The following is a 23,088-nucleotide window of genomic DNA, read 5'->3' as shown; positions in this document are numbered from 1 at the left end:
CCGTCCTAAGCCCGATCTTCACATGGTGCAAATGGAGGCAGCTCTACAGACTTTCCAGGAGCCAGGCCAACTGAAACCCATGTGGTAACTCACCAACCCTCGTGAATAGCTGGGACGCGTGCTGGGCATCATAGAAACGCACCTCATGAGACATTTCCAAAGGGAATCGGGTCTATTGAATGTATCACTCCAACCTCCACCCCTGTCTGTGTCCTTCTCTCCACAGCCACCACACAAGGAATTGAAGAAGAAAATGTCCAACCAAAGCATCGTCACCGAATTCTTGCTCCGGGGATTCTCTGACATTCGGGAACTGCAGGTTTTGCACTTTGTGGTGTTTCTGGCTATTTATCTGGCAGGGAATCTTCTCATCATCTCAGCCGTAGCCCTTGACCGCCGTCTTCACACCCCCATGTACTTCTTCCTAGTGAATCTGTCGCTCCTAGACCTCGGCTCCATCTCTGTCACTGTCCCCAAATCCATGGTCAACTCCCTCATGGACACCAGGAAGATTTCCTACCCTGCCTGTGTCGCCCAAGTCTTTCTCTTTTTAGACTTCTCTTCAACTGATCTTGCCTTACTCACTGTCATGGCCTATGACCGACACGTTGCCATCTGCCAGCCGCTGCACTACGAGAGAGTGATGAACAGGGGAGCCTGTATCCAACTGGCAGCCAGTGCCTGGGTTGCTGGTGCTGTCAACTCTACCCTGCACACCGGGAACACCTTCCGGTTACCCCTCTGCCAGTCTAATGACATCAACCAGTTCTTCTGTGAAATCCCCCAGCTCCTCAAGCTGGCCTGCTCCGACTCCTACCTCAGTGAAGTTGGGCTTCTTGCCTTTAGTACCTTATTAGCTTTAAAGTGCTTTGTTTTTATCGTTGTATCATATGTGCAGATCTTCAAAGCGGTGCTGAGAATCCCCTCGGAGCAGGGCCGGCACAAAGCCTTCTCCACCTGCCTCCCCCACCTCGCTGTGGTCTCTCTGTTACTTTCCACTGCCTTATTTGAGCACCTGAAACCCACCTCCAGCTCAGCATCTAATCTGGATCTCGTGGTGGGTGTTCTCTATGCTGTGGTGCCTCCCATGATGAATCCAGTCATCTACAGCATGAGGAACAAGGAGATCAAAGCTGCACTGAAGAAACTGATTGTGTCCATTTTATTCACCAAAAATTAAAATATGCATCATCGCTCCTTGACTGTGATTTCCTTCTGAATTGATTTACAATCAGTGATGACAAAGTTATCTCCAGAAGAACACAGGCTGCAAACTTTTTATGAATTAATTAAATCTGATCTAACTCCAGTGACGTGGTGTTAATTTAGAATTATACTACTGTAAATAAAATTAGAATCTTAGTATCTCGCCATAGATCTTCCTGCTCACCTATCTCTCTTGTCTTAGGGGTTTGGATAGTAAACCTCACTGTGCTAGCTGAGCATGGTGCACAGAATAGCCAAAAGCCATGGTTAGGTCGGACTACATGAAGTTTCTGTTGTGTCTCCTTTTTCGGATGAAAAACGCAACTAAATCCCTCTATAAGCATGTGTTCTCTCTTTTCCATTTATTTAAAAACCAATTAATACATAATATCTAAAAGACCTCATAAGCCAATGCTTAATTTTAAATATGAGTGAAGACCCATCAAGCGCCTAAACCTAAATGTAGGGTTTAGAGCTTTTTTGGGGGGAAGAGGAGTTAGCAATAAGGATGTGATGTTAAACTGGGCTTATTTCAATTAGACATACAGTTTTAAAGTACTGCTATTGCTCAAAGGGACTAAGAAGGCTGGTGGCAAAACAATGGTTTCAGTCCCATGGGATTTACTCACACCAAATTCTTTCAGGGTCTGGGCCCAAATAGAGGGGTTTTTTTAATTAAATTCTAGTGCACTAACAGCCTTACAATACTCTGAAATACTTTGAAATTCCAGCCAGGAGCCCAGATTCCCATTAGTGCACATTTCCCAAGGACTTTGAGCAAGCCTTGAGAAAAAAACCCAACCTACGCTCATCAAATCCATCAGAAGTGCCCACCCCCCAATCCACAGAAATGTAACAGTGTAGCCACTACCACAGTGCAGCTCCACCGTCTCAAGTTCACAGTGTAGACCGGCCCTACGTCACTGGCCCTAAGACTGCTCTAGGGCAGCTTTACCCTTCAAAGGTGCAATGGAGCAGCTGGAACGTGTCAGGTGAAGACTTCACACACCTGCCCTCTGAGAAGCATCACACTCCGCAAGCCCTTCCCTCCGACTTTGACACTGAAGTCTGGGGAAGACTTTGTCTCCCACAGGGAACAGATGGGCAGGATCCCCTGGAGTGCAGGAGAGCTGGCAATAATTTAAAGAAGCCTTATTGAAGGCGCAGGACGAAATCATCCCGATGCACAGTAAGAAAAGCAAATATGGCAAGTGACCAGATTGACTTCCAAGGAAAATCCTTGGTGAACTTAAACACAAAAAGGAAGCTTATAAGGAGTGGAAACTAGGACTGAAGACTGGGGAGGGGGGTATAAATATGTTGCTTGAGAATATAGGGTATAATCAGGAAGGCCAAAGGGCAACTGGAATTTCAGCTAGCAAGGGATGAGAAGGGATGTTCTTATGTTCTTATGTAAAAAGAAAAGATTTGTTCAGGCATATTAGCAATAAGAAGGTGGTCAGAGAAGACGTGGGACCTCTATTGATTGTTGGAAAAGCTGAAGTATTCAAGGCTTTTTTTTTTGCCTCTGTCTTCACAGAAAAAGTTAGCTCCAAGACTGCTGCACCAGTGACACAGTACAGGAAGCAGGTGGAAAGCCCTCAGTGGAGGAAGAACAGGTTAAGTATTTAGAAACACTAGACAGACACAAATCCATGGGTCCAGATTTAATGTATCTGAGGGCTAGGGGCAGAGGTAGATACGTTGGAAGGCAGAGGTAGGGTCCAGAGTGACCTGGACAGATTAGAGGATTGGGCCAAAAGAAATCTGAGGAGGTTCAACAAGGACAAATACAGAGTCCTGCACTTGGAACGGAAGAATCCCAAGCACTGTTACAGGCTAGGACTGACTGGCTAAGTAGCAGTTCAGCAGAAAAGGACCTGGGGATTCCAGTGGATGAGAAGCTGGATATGAGTGCACCAAGAAGACTAATGGCATATTGGGGAGCACTAGGAGGAGCATTGCCAGCAGATCCAGAGATGTCATTATTCCCCTTTATTTGGCTCTGGGGAGGCCACAACTGGAGTGTTGCATCCAATTCTGCCCCCCCCCCCCCCACAGAAAGGATGTGGACACATTGGGGAGGGTCCAGTGGAACGGGGATTTGAAAGCAGCCTTCAACTTCCAGAAGGGAAGTTCCAAAGAGGATGGAGAGAGGCTGTTCTCAGTGGAGACAAGGAGCAATGGGCTCAAGTTGAAGTGGGGGAGGTCTAGGTTGGATATTAGGAAAAACTATTTCCCTAGGCGGGTGGGGAAGCACTGGGACGGGTTCCCTAGGGAGGGAGTGGAATCTCCATCCCTAGAGGTGTTTCAGTCCTGGCTTGACAAAGCCTTGGCTGGGATGATTGAGTTGGGGTTGGTCCTGCCTTGGGCAGGGGGCTGGACTTGATGACTCCTGAGGTCTTTTCCAGCCCTGGGATTCTAGGATTCTATGACTGACGAGCCCGTTGTGAGCATGTGTCCCTAGGCGCTGAGTGTGCCGAGGTGCCAGACACAAGAGCGGGAAGGCAGAGGGATGACACAGCCGTCCGCGAGTACAGAACTAGGGACTAACGCTGGCCCCCCAACATGGAATGACCTTGGGTTAATTCCATACCAGATTGGAATCAAATGTCAAGACCTCCACCGTTTCAATGCAGCACATTCCCTGTGAAGAGGTCAGCTGAGGTAGCAAAGAGTCACTCACAGGAATTGGGGCAATTATAATCACATTGGGGCAGCAGGAGCAATGGGTGCAGAGAAGCCGCCTGCCTGCCCCCCAAGGACACGAGGTCCCCATATGGCCAGGCCTGTGTCATCCCCCAGTCACTGCAAGTTTCAGGGAGCCACCCCCAGGCCAGAGGAACTGCTTCCCTGTGCTAGGCACAGCCCCGCCATGTCCAGCTGTCCCATCGGCCCTTCCTCCCCCCCAGAAACACACACACGTGCCTGCCCTGAGGCCTTCCTCACCGCCAAACCTGTCTCCATCTCCCCCATATCTATCCCCTGCCATAAGCCCCTTCCCACTCCAAAACCCAGATTCCAGCATCCTCCACTCAGACCCCTACCCTCACCCCACTCAACCGCCAACCCTGACTTCTGCACCCCCCAAACCTCAGCCTGCTCCTAAGGGGTGTTACATTTCAATTAGTCAACTAAGTGAATAGTCGATGGGATTAGTCGAGAAGCACTTCTGCATTCAGCCTTTGAAGTGTACCAGAGCCCCAGTGGGTTCTTGCACTCCCCCACATCCCCCGCCCCTTATTCTGAGCTCCTCACCGCTCCCCAAAACAATGACTCCTGCCTCCCCACCCCCATTCCACCACACCCTGTCCTGAACTATGCGGCTACGTCTACACTGGCATGATTTTGCACAAGACCTCTTTTGCGGAAGAGTTCTTGTGCAAAAACTCTTCCAGAAGAGAGTCTATACTGGCATGTGCCTTTGCGCAAGAGATATGCTTTTGTGCAAGAGCATGCATGCCAGTGTAGATGCTCTCTTGTGCAAGAAAGCTCTGATGGCCATTTTAACCATAAAAATTCATGTTGCCTGTCTACACTGGCCTCTTGCACAAGAACAGTTGCACAAGAGGGCTTATTCCTGAGTAGGAGCATCATAGTTCCTGTGCAAGATGCCCTGATTTCATACATTAGAACGTCAGTGTTCTTGAGCAAGAATTCGCGGCCAGTGTAGACCGGCAGTAAGTTTTTGCGCAAAAGCAATTGCTTTTGTGCAAGATCATGCCAATGTAGACACAGCCTGTGAGTAACGCTGGGTTAATCTTCTAGTAGTAAATAAATAAGTGTGTTAGAGATGGATCGTTTGTTATGTCCCCGCTGGAGAAAACCAACATAGCTGCTCATTGATTTCACCTGACACCAGACACATGGACTTCAGTGGAATTGAACCTGCTTACAATAGGGCTGAATTTAACCTTTTACCAAGTGGGGTTTCACTCCTGGAACACAGAAGAGAAGATGTGGGAAGAATGGATTTGACCATATTAAGTCCAATGGAGCAACATGTGTCTTATACCGAGCAGGGTCTTGGCCCTACAAATATATTCAGGGTCTCTGACATACCTACCACCAATATGAACTGATCAGTTTCAGGATGTCATGACGAATTGCATCTGCAACCCAATGAGCCTTTTAGATCAGTGTCATCCACAATAACAGGAAGGAAGGAAGGAAGGAAGGAAGGAAGGAAGGAAGGAAGGAAGGAAAGTTCAACCAAAAAGAAATAGAAAATAAGCTAGAGAAAATCTTAGCCACACTGAATTCCTGCAATGTTCGGTCCCCATTGGGAATGAATCACTCTTTAGCCATTACAAGTTACACCCTGCAATGAATCCCATGTGGCACAGAGCTAAGACAACGGATACAGGCCGGGAACTTTTTTCTCACCTTCAGTTCAGTTTCACAGGCAAAGAATATGGAGAGAGACCAAAGAATAGGACCGATCGCCAGCTGGTGAGGCTCAAAAAAGCTCCATGGAAACCAAAGGGCCGAATTTCCACTTGACAAGTCCTGATAACTTGGGGTTCTTGGAGACTGTATCAACTGACATCGGTTTACGACGTTGCACTGAGTTTCCCGTCAGCTGCTTCTTTGAGACCAATATCCAACAGCGGGGCAGCCTGAGCTGTGGGATCCTCTGGGGGCTGCATGCCGAGAGTGGCTGATGAAACACAGGACAAAAAAAAAATCTCTGCTCTCCCAGAGCGCCTTCTGTGGAGATATTGAAGGAGCAGTCTGTCCTAGGTTAGATGAGGCCCTGGTGCCCGTCGGCTCTGGGCTGTTCTCTGTCACATGCCCATTCTAGACATAAATAGTTTCTTCTGCAATCTCCTTCTAATAGCTCCTGAGTCCTGCCTTGTTGATAGCCAGGGTCCTTCAAGGGATGCTGCCATTGTGTGAGGTCTGGCGCATGTTGTGTTCTTCTCTGTTTGTCTGGGTCAGCTAGGGCAGAGCGACAGGGAAGTTTGCTCCGCAGGTGACATCAGAGCTGGGCTCTTCGGCCTCGAGACCAAGTTCAGCCATTTAGCCCCGCAGCAGGGACGTCCGGAGTTGTCACCATGTTTGCTGCTTGAATGTGCCAGGATCCTTTCCTCAGCTCCAGGGTGAGAGGACTTTCTACTCCCCTCCCGTTTGGTCTTTCCCCTCTCAGCTAAGCCTGCCTGAGTTGAGGGAATACAGTGGAGGGTCCAGGAACCAGCTGCTGGATAACTCAGTGAAGGGGCATTGTTCACAGACAATGTTCAGCAATAAGGGCTGAATCCCGGCAGTGACGTGTCTGGTGCAGCACAGGTTGGGAGCATCCCGCAACGCCCGGCACAGTAAGTCTGTTCTTTCAATCCAACAGGGTTTGATGTTAATGTCCTAGACAGATTTCATAATGCAACTGGGAATGACAAGGGAATGACCTTTTACATGTATTTACTGAAACATTTCCAGCTGCTTTGAGGGTTTTGGGTTTTTGTTCTGTTTTTCCTGCCAGCAACCAGCAGTTGACTTGTCTTAGAAATTGTGAAATCCAAACTTTTGTTTTCTTTCAATAAGGACCAGAAAAAATTCAGCCAAATCACCAGAATCTGAAACGTGTTCAAATAAATTGAGGAAAGCCAATCTGTTGAGTTTTCCAATGTCCAGGTTTTCTTTCAAGAGTAAAAAACCTCCCCAGAAGATTTTTAATCTTTGCTGTTTCTTTGATATAATTAAAACAGTAAATGTCTGATTTTTCCAGACTGGTATCTTTGATCGAAACTTGATGGGAACATCAGTACAGTCTAATAACAGTAAAATCTGAACCCAGTCTCTCCACTGAAATGTATTTCTGTTCACTTGCTGAGTAGGAAGAAGGAGAAAGCAGCAAAGTGGGCATCCCACAGAACAGCTATTAAACACACTAGTGCCTTAGATTGAGAACAGTGAATTGAAGCTCCCAGCCAAAGCCTGTATCACTTAACTCTGCCCAAGCACATGGGAGAGGTGAATGCAAATAGGACCTAAATATCTGTCTCTAGTGCCATATGCCACCTTCATTGCTGCTGGATAACTACAAGTCCTGCAAATAGGGGCACCAAACATACACATAACATGCAGTGCAACCCCCTGATAGCCACCAGTCCCAGCAGACAAAACAGAGAAAGGGAGGAAGGGGAAACGGAGGCAGAACAAAGGAAAGTGACCAACCCAATATCACAGGGCAGGTCAGTGGTAGAGCCAGGAATAGAATCCAGGTGTTCCAAAAGCCACGGGGCTGTGCAGACATAAGTGACCGAGAGCATGACACAGTGGAGAGGTAGCTGGGAGGTGTTACTAGCCTACACGTACAGGGAGGTGGAAGCGGGAGTCTGTGTCGTAAATCAGTACCGCGGCAGCAGGACCTTCATGCGATGCTGCAATGGAATTTAATAGATGAGCTGCCATGCAGGATACTGAGTCACTGTGAGTCTCACATTTCCCCAGAAAGTGGTGTCCAGGGACTGCTGGAATTTTTCTTTCATGCCCCTGCCTAGGGCTTGCTGGTTGTAGCAACAGGGGATCCCTCTTGGATGCAGCTGTTGGGGGTTGAATGATGCTTTGCTCCATCCTTCATAGGGCATTGTATCCAGCCCCATCCTGAGTCACCCTCGGCCATTCCCAGATTGTGCAAATTGATGCAGCTCCATGGATGGTATGGGGTACGGGCCATTTGACACCCGGGCGGTAACTCACCACCCTTGGGCTACGTCTACACTGGCATGATTTTCCGGAAATGCTTTTAACGGAAAAGTTATCTGTTAAAAGCATTTTCGGAAAAGCACAAAAGAGCCCCGATCGCCATTTTCACTTTTTTGCGGAAAACAAATCTCTGCTGTCTACACTGGCCCTTTTGCGCAAAAGTTTTTCGGAAAAAGACTTTTGCCCAAACGGGAGCAGCATAGTATTTCCTCAAAAGCACTGACAATCTTACATGAGATCGTCAGTGCTTTTGCAGAAATTCAAGCAGCCAGTGTAGACAGCTGGCAAGTTTTTCCGGAAAAGCGGCTGATTTTCCAGAAAAAGTGGGCAGTCTAGACACAGCCCTAGTGAGTAGCTTGGACGGGCACTGAGCATAGTGGAGACTCAAAGCATGAGAGATTGCTGCAGGGAATCGGGGCCATTCAATGTATCACTCTGATCCCAACTCCTGTCTGTGCTCTTCCCTCCTCAGTCCCCACACTGTGAACTGAAGAAGAAAATGTCCAACCGAAGCACCGTGACCGAGTTCCTGCTCCTGGGCTTCTCTGACGTCCGAGAGCTGCAGATTTTGCACTTTGTGCTGTTCCTGGTACTTTACCTGGCAACCCTGATGGGGAATCTTCTCACCATCTCAGCCATCGTCCTTGACCATCGTCTCCACACCCCCATGTATTTCTTCCTGGGGAACTTGTCCATAACAGACCTCGGCTCCATCTCCGTCATCGTCCCCAAATCCATGGCCAACTCTCTGCTGGACACCCAGTTAATTTCCTATCCTGTGTGTGTCGCCCAAGTCTTTTTCTTTGTAGTCTTCCTTGAAGCTGATTTTGTCTTCCTGACCATCATGGCCTATGACCGATACATCGCCATCTGTCAACCGCTGCACTATGAGAGAGTGATGAACAGGAGAGCTTGTGTTAACATGGCAGGCACTGCCTGGATCACAGGTATTGTCTACTCTGCCCTGCATACCGGGAACACCTTCAGGTTACCCTTCTGCCAGGCCAACATCGTCAACCAGTTCTTCTGTGAAATCCCCCAGCTCCTCAAGCTGGCCTGCTCCGACTCGGACCTCAGTGAAGTTGGGCTTCTTGCCATTAGTCTGTTTTTAGCTGTGTGTTGCTTTGTTTTTATCATTGTGTCTTATGTTCAGATCTTCAAAGCTGTGCTGAGCATGGCCTCGGAGCAGGGTCGGCACAAAGCCTTCTCCACCTGCCTCCCCCACCTCGCTGTGGTCTCCTTGTTACTTTTCACTTCCATGTTTAATTATCTGAAATCCACCCCCAGCTCAGGATCAAGTCTGGATCTGGCGGTGGGTGTTCTGTACTCCGTGGTGCCTGCCATGATGAATCCAGTCATCTACAGCATGAGGAACAGGGAGCTCAAAGCTGCATTAAAGAAACTATGTGGAGGTTATTCATCAACAATTACAGTGTCTGTCATTGTGCCTTGACTGCGATTTTATTCTCAGCTTCTTTACGGATCTAATTAAATAATGACAAAATTCACTTATTGAGAAGATTGGATGCACCTGTTTAGGAAATCATAAAATGCAGACTAATGCCCCGGCACTAAATGAGTTAATTTTGAATCACACCAGTGTAAGTAAGATCCGAATCTAGGTAGCTGGCAATAAATATTCCTACATACCCCTCCCACTGACTGGCGGAGTAATATAACTATGTTTTCTGAACACATTGCACAGGATATCAATACTCAAAGCTATGTCATTAATGAGCTTCATTAACTTTTGGTCACTTCTCCTGTTTTGGGGGACCACAACTGTGGATGATGTATGAGGGGCTTGACTTTGCATCACTGTTTCTTTGCTCCTGGTGACTTTTGGAATTTGCAAAGTATGTTTGAGTACATGGAGGTAGCCATGAAAAAATGTCATTTATTCAACGTGTCTTTATCATAGTTTCTTTAAAAGTTTTTTCTAGCAGATTTGGATTTTTTTCCCCCAATGATGAAGAATTTAAAAAAAGTTCCTATAGATTTGTAGACAGTTGCTGTCTCATTTAGGATGTGTTAGGGCACCTAGATCCTTCTATAGTTATGTGTATTATCGTTTTTCATTTCAATAAATACACAAATAAATACTGGTGGTGCTACTCCCATCCAGCACAGCTGGGTGGCTTCCTCAGCCTCAGAGGTCTCCATAGACATGTTTTCAATGAACATCTCTTGGGCATGGATGGTCCTCAGCCGAGACTCTTCCCTCTTAGAATCTGCCAGGCCGCGGGTGGCAGAGGTTCATCAGCATACGCCTCTCACGCTGGATGGTGTCTCCAGCCTGGCTTTGTAGGAAAGAAATTCAGACACCAGCCTCAGCAAATCAACCCCAGGATGTGGAGAGACGCATACATGGTTGGGTTCTCTGTCTGGAAATAGATGCAACACTGGGATGGGTGCCAAAGCCTTTCTGAGCCCTGGATTTTATTCTTTGCTCTCCTACAAACTCCTTGTCAAACCACAGGAGACAGAGATTCCTAATGGGGGGGGGGTATCAGCACATGAAATATGGCCCCTCCCTGCCACACACCTCTAGCCCCTGAAGTCCTGTCCTCCCACCTCCCATTGTCACAAGGCCCTGCCCTCATACCACCCAATCCTCCAATGCTCCAGCCCCACATCAACTTTTCCCCCAAGACTTCCCACTTTCAAAAATGATGGGGCCATCGCCCACCAGATCCTTCGTTCGTGCACCTCTCTCTCAAATGCCCATTTGCTGCCTCTGTTTGCCCACTCCCTTGGTCACTTCCTGTTTCACTTTTCAGTCCTTTAGTCCTGCCCAGTATGTTGAGCAAGCCATGAGAAAAAACAGCGACACAAGCTCACCCACTCACCCTCAGAAGAGAAAGTTACTCACCTTGGTTCAGTAATGATGGTTCTTTGAGATGTGTGTCCCCATGAGCGCTTCACTGTTGGGGCACATCTAGACTGCCTGCAGCATTTGAAAGAAGATATGCAAATTTGGTGTGAATTTGCATATTCTCTTCCGATCCCATTTTCAGAAGAGTGTTTTCGGGAAAAAAAGTCTAGATGTAGCTCTTTTGAAAAAAACCCTCTTTTTCTAAAGAACCCTGTACACCTCATTTTTTTAGGAAGAAGGGTTCTTTTGAAAAAGGGGGGTTTATTCGAAAGAACCACATCTAGACTGGTTTTTTTTTCTTTCAAAAAAACTCTTCTGAATACGGGATCAGAAGAAGATATGCAAATTCATATCAAATGTACATATCTTTCGAAAGACATGGGTAGTCTAGATGTTCCTTTGGTGTTGGGTCATCCCAGCACTGCAGACTAGAGTATTCATGAGCAGTCATCAGCTGGACAGTACATGTGAAGCTCATGCCTTGAGCCGTTTGTGCCTTTTTTATCGCGAACTCCCATTAGTTCCTCAAGTCCAATCCCGTATCTGAAAAACATAATAGGAGACTCCGAAATGGGGAGGAGAGAGGACACATATCTTGAAGAACCATCGTTACTGCACCAAAGTGAGTAACTTCCTCTTCTTCTTCAAGTGATGTCCCCGTGGGTGCTTCATTGTTGGTGACTGTGTAGCAATACTCAAGAGTAAGTGGAAAAGAAGGGCCTCGGAGTCATGGCTTAACAGCAATCGATAGAACCATGGAGGCCATGATGGTGTCCTTTGCTTGAGCCTGCGAAAAAGTGTAGTGCTTCATAAAGGTGTAATTGGCGGACCATGTAGCCACTCTGCAAATGTCCTTGAGGGGAACTCCCCAAAGAAAAGCTGTAGAGGTCGTAACTGCTCTTGTAGGGCATGCCCTATATGTCTCAGGAAGTGGCTTATTCCTTAAGGCAGGGCTACCGAACACATAGCCCACAGGCCACATGCCACCCACAACCTATTTGTGTGCAGCCCGTAGGTGGGAGCTAAAACAAAAAAGTCGTCAATATAATGGTCTTCTGTTGATATGATTTTTAGTAATTACATTCCTAGACTGTCATTGCTAATTAAAAGTGCTGTCATATGGGTGGAAGTCGGGTGAATATTGCATTTTGTTAATATCAGCAGAACTGCCTTAAATGGGGTCTGTGTGTAATGTAGTCTTGCCTTAATTTTTGTATTCATGCCCATCAGCGTGAAATAAGCTACTTGCATATTTATTTACATATATATATATATATATACACAATCACACTTAAGTTGTGGCCCTTGGCATGTGCTGTGAGTATCATTGTGGCTCCATGGGGCTTTCACAGTTGAGTAACCCTGCCTTAAGGTATAGCATGTTGTAATGCAGGAGACTATTAGGTTGGAGATACATTGCGAAAACAGAAGATCTTCTTTAGTACTCTCCACTGTGGAGATTAGTAAGTGCTCAGATTTATGGAAAGTTCGAGTTCTGGCTATATAGAATGCAAGAGCTCTGCGTATGTCCAGAGAATGAAACATTTCATCCTAAGGAGTTAAGAGCAGTTTAGGATAAAAGGAAGTGAGGACAATTGGTTCATTTATATGGAAGTCCAAACATACTTTAGGAATGAAGGAGGGATGTGGACATAATACCCCATTGTCTCTATTAAAAATGGTATACGGTAGTACTGCCATTAAGGCTACTTCTGGGGGCAGAAGTGATTGCTCAAAGGAGGCATGGGTAACAATGAGCATCCAGCATCATTTCCAAGTTCCACAGTGGTGGTAGTAATCTGTGTGGTGGGTATAGAGAGACCTTCTATGAATCTTTTTGTTATGGGGTGTGCGAAAACTGAACCACCATCTACTGGTTGATGAAAAGCAGTAATAGCTACCAAATGTACTTTTAGGGATGGAAGGCCAATTCAGCATCCTTGAGGAACAAGATGTAGTCTAGAATTTCGTGTAAGGGTCCTGTGCCTGGGTCCAAATCTTTGTTGGAACACCACAAAAGTAATCTACGTCATTTTTGGAGGTAAGTGTAATGGGTAGATCGCTTTCTACTGTACAGAAGAACCTCTTTCACTTGGTTTGAACATGTAGTTCCCCCTCATAGAAACAAAAATGAGCCATGCTGTCAGGCGTAGGACCTGTTACTGTGGGTGGAGTAAGGTTCCCCTGCTTTGAGTTAAGAGGTCACAATGAATCGGAAGTTGACAGGGTGGCTGAGGAGACACCAGATACAGATAAGGGAACCATATCTGTTGTGCCCAAAACAGGGCTATGAGAATAATTGTCACCTCATCTCTGTTGATCTTCTTTAGCACTTTGGGAATGAGCAGAGTAGGAGGGAATGCCTATAAAAGGGGAGCTTTTCAGCTGAGGAGAAAGGCGTCCCCTAGAGATCCTGGTCTGATGCTGGCTCTGGAGCAATAATGCTGATATTTCTTGTTTTTGTAGGAAGGAAACAGGTCTATTTTCAGAAGACCCCATCGGTGAAAGATGGATTGGAGAACCCAGGGATAGAGCTCCCACTCGTGGTCTGGGGCAAAGTGTCTGCTGAGGGTGTCTGCTGTTAAGTTGTTGATGCACGGTAAGTATGAAGCTACCAGGACGATTTTGTTTCATATGCACCAGTTCCATAGTTGGACTCCTTCAGAGCATAGAGAATGGGATCGAGCACCACCATGGCGATTTATATAATACATTGTTGTTATGTTGTCGGTCAATATTCCGATAGTGTTGCCCCGAATGTGTGTAACGAAATGCCTGCACGCATTGAAGACAGCCCTGAGTAGTCCATCATCCTTGTATTGACATGGTATCCATGTGGCTCCTCATCCAACAAGGGAAGCGTTGGTAGTTATATGTGCAGAGGGTTGATCTCGGTGAAATGAGACGCCTGCTAGAAGGATATACCACCATTTGAGAGATCTTAAGATGTGGCAAGGAGATACCGGTCTGTGCACTTGTCGTCTGAGGTGGGTATAAACGGAAGCAAGCCAATGCTGAAGGCATCGAAAGTGCAGACATGTGGTTGACCATATATGTCGTAGGGGCCATGTGATCCATGAGCTGAAGGCAGGTTAGTGTTGGAACAGTAGGACTGGTCGTGAGAGCAGCAATAAGCTTTTGCATCACTTGAAACCTTTGTAACAGTAGGTATGCCTTTGCTGAGCTAGAATCTAATGGAGTGCCTACAAACTCTAGGCAAGGACAGACAGACATCATCTTTCTACAAACTCGGGGTCTGTGTCAGTTGTAGTGTCAATTTCTGTACACTGAGTATAAGATCCAAAAACTCGAATGTTTGCCTAGTTGTCAATACCATTCAGTGTATCTCTGTTTTAGATGGGCCTTTTACCAAGCAATTGTTCAGGTAAGGAAAGATAATCACGCCTCGTCTGGGAAGGTAGGCCATGAGACAGCAAGCATCTTTGGGAACAGTCTGGGTACGGAAGAAAGGCCGAAATGTAGTACTTGGTACTAGTAATGATCTGATCCCACCACGAAATGTAGGACTGGTTTGTGCACAGGGTGTATAGTAAGGTGAAAATAGGCGTCCTGCAGGTCGATGGCTGCAAACCAGTCTCCCTTCTCTAACATGGTGATTATCGATGTTCAGGTAACCATTTTGAATAGTTGTTTTGAAGATACTGATTCAATCTGCGGAGGTCTAGAATAGGCCTCTAGCCTCCCATCTTCTTTGGGGTGAGAAAGTAATGGGAGTCGAACCCCTTGCCTCTGAAGGCGTCAGGTTCCATTTCTACCACTCCGAGGACTGAATATGATAACCTCTCGGGATCCCTTCCAGTTCTAGTGTTCTATGATACTACGAAAATAAATAGCTCAAATTGCGTATCTTATTCGAGCTATGGTGCAGTGTAGATGCACCCTTATAGTGCCTTGACTGAGACTTCATTGAGATTCTTTATGAATATAACAAGTGGATGACAAAACTCTCTCCTTGACAAGACAGGATGCACCTAATTAGGAAGTCATAAAATCCAGACCAATGCCACTGGCATTGAATGAGTTAACTCTGAATCACACCAGTATAAATAACATACCTACACACCTAGCTAGCTCTCTGATTATGAATTTAAAATTCAACTCCTTTGAGTATTGTGAATTAAGACACTCATCTGGAAAAACATGTAAGCCAATGCTTAATTTAAAAAATGACAAAAGTCCTATGGAAGCCTAAAAGTAATTTACATGGTTACATGATTTTTTATCTTTTGGATTCTGGAGTTATGGATGCAATTTTCAACTAGGCCTTTAGTAATGAGACAACCAACTCTTAGTGACTCTCAGGCTACATCTAGACTGCTAGCCTCTTTCGAAAGAAGCTTTTTCAAAAGATACTTTCTAAAAAGCCTCTTTTGAAAAAGAACATCTAGACTACAGCCAGTACTTTCGAAAAAGCAAGCCACTTTCCAGGCAGTCTGGATGCTCTCTGTTGAAAAAGCACAGTTTGCATTACATAGCGCCTTTTTTCGAAAGAGCACTTTCGAAAAAAGGTGTTCTTCCACGTAAAACGAGGTTTTCCACAGTCAAAACACCTGCCACATTCTTTCGATTTACTTTCAAAAGAACGTGGCAGCAGTCTAGATGCAGGTAAGGATTTTTCAAAAAAAGGCCACTTTCAAAAAAAATCCCTGTAGTCTAGACACACCCTCAGTGGGAGCTCCCTGAGGAAGTGGGTCTGGCCCACGAAAGCTCATCATCTAATAAACCATCTTGTTAGTCTTTAAAGTGCTACATAGTCCTGTATTTTGTTCCAAGAAGAGAGTATGATTCTACAGAAAGCACGATACAAAGTATCCAATATATTACAACTCAGGAAGCTGAAGGCTGCTCTCAAATCCCCCCTCCCTCTTCTGTGGATTAAATTAACCCTAATCCTGTTGTCTCTCCTCTCAAGTCATGTGCCCTAGCCCCCTCCTCACTTTCTGTCCTTTTCATCCAAGAAAAGCCTGATACAGGAAGCCACAAAAAGTGTACAGCTCCATTTACACAGCCCCACATGGCTTTGCATCAGGGGACAGCCGGAGGGTGGAATGGGTGCTGAAGGGTACAATGGGCATATAAAGAGTAAAAAATCAGTGAAGGGGGATCATGTTAATTTCTGGCCAAAAACAGGATTGGAAAATTTGGAGGAAGACCAGAAATTCCCCAGGAAACTCTAAGGTTGTATACTTTAATTCCCTTTTTGGTCAAACTTTGGTGGTAAATTTCTATCTGGGGTGAACAAGTCCAATGGGAGAATAACTGGACAAGGATTTGAAAAGTTGCCATGTGTTTTTCAGTGCTCCTTTCCTATTTGTTGCCATTCATTCATTTTTATTTGGGTGGAGGACAGAGATTGGGGCAGAGGAGCTTTGAAAATTGGGACCATCCATCTTCTGTTTCCATTTTGTTTGTCTGTATCAATGGGAATATTGATAACACTATGCATAGAGATATAGATACAAGATGAACCTCTCTAGTCCAGAATTCTCTGGTCCAGAAACATCCATCATCTGGAATGATTTGAGTTTGCCAGATGTCCACTTGGCCAAGTTTCCCACCATCCCATAAACTTTGTTTATAGCCACCAGTCCAGACTCTCCATGTTCTGTGCTGTTATTTAGCTCCAATTTACCCTTAAATGCCTTCTCAGAGCTCAGCAAGGCGTAGAAGTGTTGGTAATGCTGCTAGACAATAATGACCTTCCGTGGTCTGGATAATTCTCCGGTTCAGAATTGGTCAGGTCCTGAAGGTGCCAGACTACAGAGGATCAACCTGCTTTTTAATGTTGTCTTGACTCTGCAAACATTTCTCAATTAGCAAGAAATTTCACACAGCACAAATCTGAAGCTTCCAACCATCCACAGCCAGGAAATTATTTGCCCAACCCCAGTTCTGCAGAGAATGTTTCTAAGCACAGAACTCCACTAGGTGTGGTGGCAATGTTTGTCACCTACTTTTCAGAGGCAAAACTGACAACAGAGGAAGCCAATAAGTAGAGAATGAAAGTCATTGGGTTTTGTGGGAGTTGAGAAGACCCAGAACACTCTAAATAGGTTCACCTCCCCGCAGAGTTTGAGCAGTAGAGTATATGTGGGGATAAATGAAGCAGAGTATTTTATTGAAAAGTGTGTCTAGGGAAAAAAATCAGTTAAACATAGTTCATACAATATTAACTTTGCATAAAGAGATGAGTATTAATGGATAAAAGATGAATGCTCCAAAAGTAGCAGAAAGAAATTGGGATGTGTCTTAGGGAATGTCTTCACTGCACGATTATTTTGGAATACCAGGTTTATCCCGAAATAGCTACCCTGTATCTACTCAAGCCACCAGTTATTTCAAAATATTTTTCGAAATAACAGGCATGCTATTTTGCCATCCCAATAAACCTAATTTGACGAGGGTTAAGGGATGGCTTGAAATAGCACGTTATTTTGAAATTTGACACTGCGTAGATGCGCCAAATTTCAAACTAAGTTCTTTCAAAATAGATTCTATTTTCATTGCACGTCATATTTCGAGTGTGGGGAGGAGTGTAGACGCACCGTAAGTATCTCAGTCCATCTCTATTTCATTGTATGCTAAAATTTGTGCTTTCCGATTCTCTTCCTGTGTCTGACAGCAACCAGTTTACAAAGAGCTTTCTTCAGGGACTCATTAACCTCCTGTTTCTCAGGCACATAAAGGATTGCTCGAAATAGCAGGATATTTCAAAAGTTGGCATTGTGTAAACAAGCTAAATTTCAAAATAAGCTCTTTTGAGAGAGATTTGAAAAAAGATATGCAATTGCGAAGCACAACTTGCATATCTTATTTTGAGTTTAGGGTGCTGTGTAGATGCACCCTAAGTATCTCAGTCCATCTCTATTTCATTTTATGCTACAATTTGTGCTTTCAAATTCTGTTTCTGTGTCTGACAGCAACCAGTTTATGAAGAACTTTTCTCAGGGATTCATTGACCTCCTTGTTTCTCAGGCAGTAGATGATGGGGTTGATCATGGGATTCAGGACTGTGCAGAAGACAGAAAATACTTTTTGCGATACTTTGGGAGTGCTGACTATTGGAACCACATAGATAGCAAATATGATCACATAGTAAAGTGTCACCACCATGAGGTGGGAGGAGCAGGTGGAAAAGGCCTTTTGTTTCCCAGTGGTGGAAGGGATTTTTAGGATGGTGGCGATGATACAAACGTAGGACGCCAGAGTCATTACACAAGGTACAAGTGTCACGATGGCAGCATCAGTAAATGCCACCAGTTGCAGAATCCGGGTGCTGCTACAAGAGAGCGGTAGCATGGATGCGAATTCACAGAAGAAATGGTCAATTTCTTTTGAATCACAGAATGTTAACTGGAAAAAGAAAATATGTACAAGGGCACAGCCCAGAAGGCTACTTATCCAGGATGCTGACACAAGCTGGATACACACCCTGCCATTCATCAGAGCAGCGTAGCGGAGGGGGTGGCAGATTGCTAGATACCGATCGTATGACATGGCAGTGAGGATCATATTTTCAATAGTTGCCAGGATACCAAAGAAATATAATTGCACCAGGCAGCCCTTAAGGGAGATGGCTCTGTCCCCAGTCAGGAGACTGACCAGCAGCCTGGGCAGGATGGTGCAGGTGTAGGAAGTCTCCAAGAAGGCCAAGTTCCCCAGGAAGAAGTACATGGGGGTGTGGAGGTGATGATCAGCCACCACTAGCGCCATGATGAGGAGGTTCCCGGTCAAAGTCACAAAGTAGATGACGAGGAAGACGAAGAAGAGAAGGGGCTGGAGTTCTGGGCCCTCCCCAAATCCTAAGAGGATGAATTCTGTGATGAGTGTCTGGTTTCTTCTTTCCACTTTCTCCATCATAGGTCTCTAGAAAAAGAAGAACATTAAATACTGAGCAGCGCACAGCTGAGACGAGTGGTCAGTTTCACTGGTAGTAATTGGGAAAAGGTAACCTGCATCTGTCAATTGGAAAAATGAAGTTGTCAATGAACCAAAGAAGACTCACATAATTAAGAGGTTGAGCTTCATATGTCAATAACTCAAGGCCTCAGAACCACTGCTGAGTTGCAGAAATGCTCCTTCTAACTCCCTTAAACTCCACTGAATTATAAAGCAATACCTTTAGGAGGGGGTTTTGAAACATCTCTTTGATACGGGTGTCTTATCAACAAATGTTGAAGACATAAAAAATAAATCAGGAGGTTGGAAATAGGAGCTAGTAAGACTTCAACCCAGGTCCATATACCCTGCACTGAGATGTAATTCTCTATCGGTAGACATACGTGCACTGGCTGTGATCAAGCTATTAAGATAAAATTAGCAATGAGGACCCAGCAGGTCAGACAGCTGTCTCAGACAGCCAACTGTCTACGTACCTAGGGTCTCAGATGGAATTGTGTTTGGGCCACTAGTCTATGTGGTCATGCTAATAACAGCAGTATAGACTTAATAACTCAGGCAAAGGTACAGGTTGAAACTCTCTCATCCTGCACATTTGGGATCTGCCTGGTGCTGAACCACAGAATTTGCCGGACTTCGTGAGATCGATATTGTCTGGCAGCATTACCAATGCTTCCATTGCTTGCTGGGCTGTTAGGAGACATTTAGGGGTGAATTACAGCTAAATAACAGCACAGAACCCTGAGAGCCAGAACTGGTGGCTGTATACACACTTTACGGGAAAATGGGAAACTTGCCCATAGCCATGCTAAGTTCAACCTGTAGTATTTACATGGCTATCAGAGCAGGAAATTATATTTTGTGGAGGCAGGATAGACATACCCCATACGACACAAATGAAACACTGTGAGGATTTGGTTTGGAAAAAGATCTATCCAGCTATTGCAGAAAATGCATAGAATTATGGGCCCTGTTTGATGAATGCAGCTGAGAAACAGAGAAAGGCAGACCAGAAAAGAAAAACAACCCTGTACCCTGTTTGCCTAATCTCAGATACACTCGGGTAAATTGCATCGGATTTCTGTGGACTTACACAAGTGTAACTGAGACCAGGCTGCAATCCCATCCAAAGAAGTGTAAGGAACATAAATATGAGGACTTGTCAAGAGAGAAGAAAGGAAGTCATTTTATCCAGAAGGGAGAAAGTTTCAGGGGAAAACAAAGTGAACCGAATTAGAGAAAAAGTGGAACTACAGTATATATATACTTAGAGGGGTAGCTGTTTTAGTCTGTAACTAAAAACTGGAAAGATTTAATCCAAAACCAACCTTTCCTGAATTTAGCAGCTCATTTTTACATCAAAAGCTAAGTATGGGAAACTTCCATCACACTTAATTAGACTCAACACCCATCCCATAATTAAGAGGTACTTTCCCTCCTTTCTTTTTATGTTATAAATTCTGGGTTTGTGTTATCCCTCTCCAGAGGATCCGAGGAAGTGGGTTTTGCCCATGAAAGCTCATGATGCTATAAATATCTTTGGTAGTCTCGGAGGTGGGGGTTTAAGGAAAACGCTGAGAAACTGATGTATTTCAAAATTAGCAGTGTGAAAACAGAGCCAAATTTAGAAATAAGCTATTTTGAAATCAGCTATGCGATTTACGTAGCTCAAATTGTGTGGATTATTTCGAAGTACGTGCTGCTTTGCAGACGTACCTTAAGTTGCGTTTCAAAATACTGAAGAGCAATAAAACTCCCAGCATGAAAAATACAATGTGTACACAAGGAGCCCATACAGAAGAGAAGCCCATGCTTCTTGCTATGTTGTAAGTCTGAGAGCATTACTAGGCAAAATTTGCTCTCACCCATCTACAGTCATTTCTGCGCAATCCTGTTCTTTCCGACATGGTGGATGCTTGAGCAGATACTTTTTCCTTTTCTAAACTCTTTCATTTTAACTCTGCTGCTTTCCTTTTTGCACCGATGACCTATTGCCAGCTGCCCTTTGACCGCTGAATTTCCTGAGACACGGTTATTGTCTTTGCGAAATATGTCCCATTTTCTTCTATCACAGGTATTCTTTCATTCTCTCGGTAAACTGAGTTTGGGGTTCCTACCTGGAAGTCTGGCTCCTACAGCTCTTTTCGGCAGAATTTGTCGTTATACCAGTTTACGGGAAATGAATGCCCCTCCTGGCTGGAATATATCTCCTTCATCTGAAATGACGTAACCCCCTTGGGTATTTCTGCTGGGGGAATTCACAATTATTGCATAGAGGACAGTCAGTGTTAATATGTGAGGGAAAAACAACAGCACTAGGAAAGTATGGTTAATAACCTCCAAGGTGAAGTCATGGAAAACAACTTTTGATTCCAATGGAAAAAGGATGGAGATGGGGGAACTGTTAATCCAAGAGACAAAACAATAGGGAAATCAATGTTGATAGATCTTCTAAGCTAAGTGAAAATCCGAGTTCATCTGTTGCATTAGATGACTAGATCTGCTAGGAACAATAGAAAAACAATCAAACACTCAAACAATGTAAATTCTATTTTATATAAGGAAGGAAATTAAGTGTTGCCAAGATAAACCAATTCTGGGCTGAGGCTCCAAGGTCAGTCTGATCTCCAGCTGCAAACCTGGATTCGATTTCAGCCCTGGTGTGTAGATGTGCCCATGGAGCTATTTATCTCATAACGTGGGACAACCAGTCCTCCAGATGTCATACCCTTTCAAATCATTTTACAAGCACTGAATCTTTACATGATGTGGATGCATCCTATAGTAAATCACTTCATCCATTTGCTTCCACTTTATTTTGACGTCTACCATGTTCTTTTGCTAATTTAACAAGAGCTGGCTGCTACCAGGGAACAGCACCTGCTACTCATACACACTGAGTAATACAGGGTCCTACAACTGTGCGGCCAGGAGTTGACTTTCTGTAGCTCCAAGACAACCAAGGGGAAGTCCTGGGAGGAGGTGGGAGCAGAGGACTCTGTCCCCACTGGCACCCTGTCCCCTGCTTCAGAACCCTGTCCCCTGCCCGCCCCGCCCCCCCCCCCCCCCCGGCACCCTGTCCCCTTACCCGCACTGGCACCCTGTTCCCTGCTGCAGAACCCTGCCCTCTGCCCACCCTGTCCCCTACCCCAGCACCCACTAGCACCCTTCCCTAGCACCGTATCCCCTGCTCCCACCAGCACAGAACCCTGTCGCCACTGGTACCCTGCCCCTGCGCTCACGGCACCATCTTCCCTCTCACCTGCCCCCAGTCATAGAACCTGTCCCCATTGGAACTTTCTCCCCTGCCTCATCACCCACTAGCACCCTTCCCCAGTACCATGTCCCCTGCTCCCATCAGCACAGTTGGGGCCACATTAGTGAGGCTTTTTTGGAGGAGTTATTTTTTTGCATCTCACTTCTGTGGCCCCAACTGACTTTTCTGAGGGTCAGTGACCCCTGACTCAAAACAAGGTCCCCGCCCTTCTCAGAAATAAAGACAATGCAGAAACTTTTTTTTTCTGCATAACATTTTATTTCAAAATGAAGCCTGGCCAAGCCCCCATCTGGGTCACAGCATCATAACACTCCTGTCCCCTCCTTTCCCCCAGACCCTACATCTGAGCCTATCATACACTGGAACCTCTGCCCTGAACCCCGCACATACCCCAACCCAAATTCCTCCACCCTCACATCCACAAGCCTGTGGCTGGCTTAGTACCCCAAACCTCCATCTGACCCCAGCACTGCCTGGCCTGGAGCCCCCTCCCCGAGCCAACATCCCCTTCTCCACATCTTCCTGCATCCAGATTTCCTCCAGAGCTTGCACATCTCACCCTTTCCCACTCCTAAATCCCTCATTCCCACTACACTAGCGCTCCGCTAGTTCGAACTTAATTTGAACTAGCGGAGCGCTTAGTTCAAACTAGGTAAACCTCATTCCACGAGGATTAAGCCTAGTTCGAACTAGCTAGTTCGAATTAAGGGGTGTGTAGACCCTTAATTCGAACTAGTGGGAGGCTAGCCCTCCCCAGGTTTCCCTGGTGGCCACTCTGGCCAACACCAGGGAAACTCGTTTGCCCTCCTCCCGGCCCGGGACCCCTTAAAGGGGCACGGGCTGGCTACGGTGCCCATGCCATGTGCAAGCCTGCCAGCACCCAGCCAGCAGACCCTGCACCTGGCACGGATCGAGCCACCCACCCGATGCCCCCCAGGACTCCCCCTCTTCCCGGGACCAGGCTGGAGGCTCCCGGGAGCTTGCCCGGGACCGCAAGAGGCGGGCACCCGCCTGGGCTAGTGCAGACATCGTGGACCTCGTCCACGATCTCCACACTAGGCACAGGAAAGTGGCCGGCTTGGGCAGGAGAGCTGCCAGCCTGGCC

At 45.8% G+C, this 23,088-nt stretch overlaps 3 protein-coding genes across 3 annotated transcripts; 2 read left to right on the top strand and 1 right to left on the bottom strand.

The window, feature by feature from the left end:
- The first annotated feature begins 253 nt into the window (after positions 1-253).
- LOC102453972 (olfactory receptor 14J1-like) lies at positions 254-1,180 on the top strand. Its single transcript, XM_006117857.3, has one exon. It carries the CDS (start codon positions 254-256, stop codon positions 1,178-1,180), a length of 927 nt encoding a protein of 308 aa, XP_006117919.3.
- Positions 1,181-8,410: 7,230 nt separating this feature from the next.
- On the top strand, positions 8,411-9,364 carry LOC102454206 (olfactory receptor 14C36-like). The gene has a single exon (XM_006117858.3). The coding sequence runs from the start codon at positions 8,411-8,413 to the stop codon at positions 9,362-9,364; it is 954 nt and encodes a 317-aa protein (XP_006117920.2).
- An 8,337-nt stretch (positions 9,365-17,701) lies between these two features.
- Positions 17,702-18,664, bottom strand: LOC102454447 (olfactory receptor 5AP2-like). The gene has a single exon (XM_006117859.2). The coding sequence runs from the start codon at positions 18,662-18,664 to the stop codon at positions 17,702-17,704; it is 963 nt and encodes a 320-aa protein (XP_006117921.2).
- Between the last annotated feature and the right edge of the window lie 4,424 nt (positions 18,665-23,088).

The sequence above is a fragment of the Pelodiscus sinensis genome, chromosome 30, assembly GCF_049634645.1.
Source record: "Pelodiscus sinensis isolate JC-2024 chromosome 30, ASM4963464v1, whole genome shotgun sequence".
NCBI lineage: Eukaryota > Metazoa > Chordata > Testudines > Trionychidae > Pelodiscus > Pelodiscus sinensis.
Note: the sequence above shows the minus strand (reverse complement) of the source record. Positions and strands in the feature narration are given on the sequence as shown.

Excerpts from the sequence above, each read along its gene's own strand:
- LOC102454447 (XM_006117859.2), bottom strand. The coding sequence starts at position 18,664 with ATGGAGAAAGTGGAAAGAAGAAACCAGACACTCATCACAGAATTCATC.
- LOC102453972 (XM_006117857.3), top strand. The coding sequence starts at position 254 with ATGTCCAACCAAAGCATCGTCACCGAATTCTTGCTCCGGGGATTCTCT.
- LOC102454206 (XM_006117858.3), top strand. The coding sequence starts at position 8,411 with ATGTCCAACCGAAGCACCGTGACCGAGTTCCTGCTCCTGGGCTTCTCT.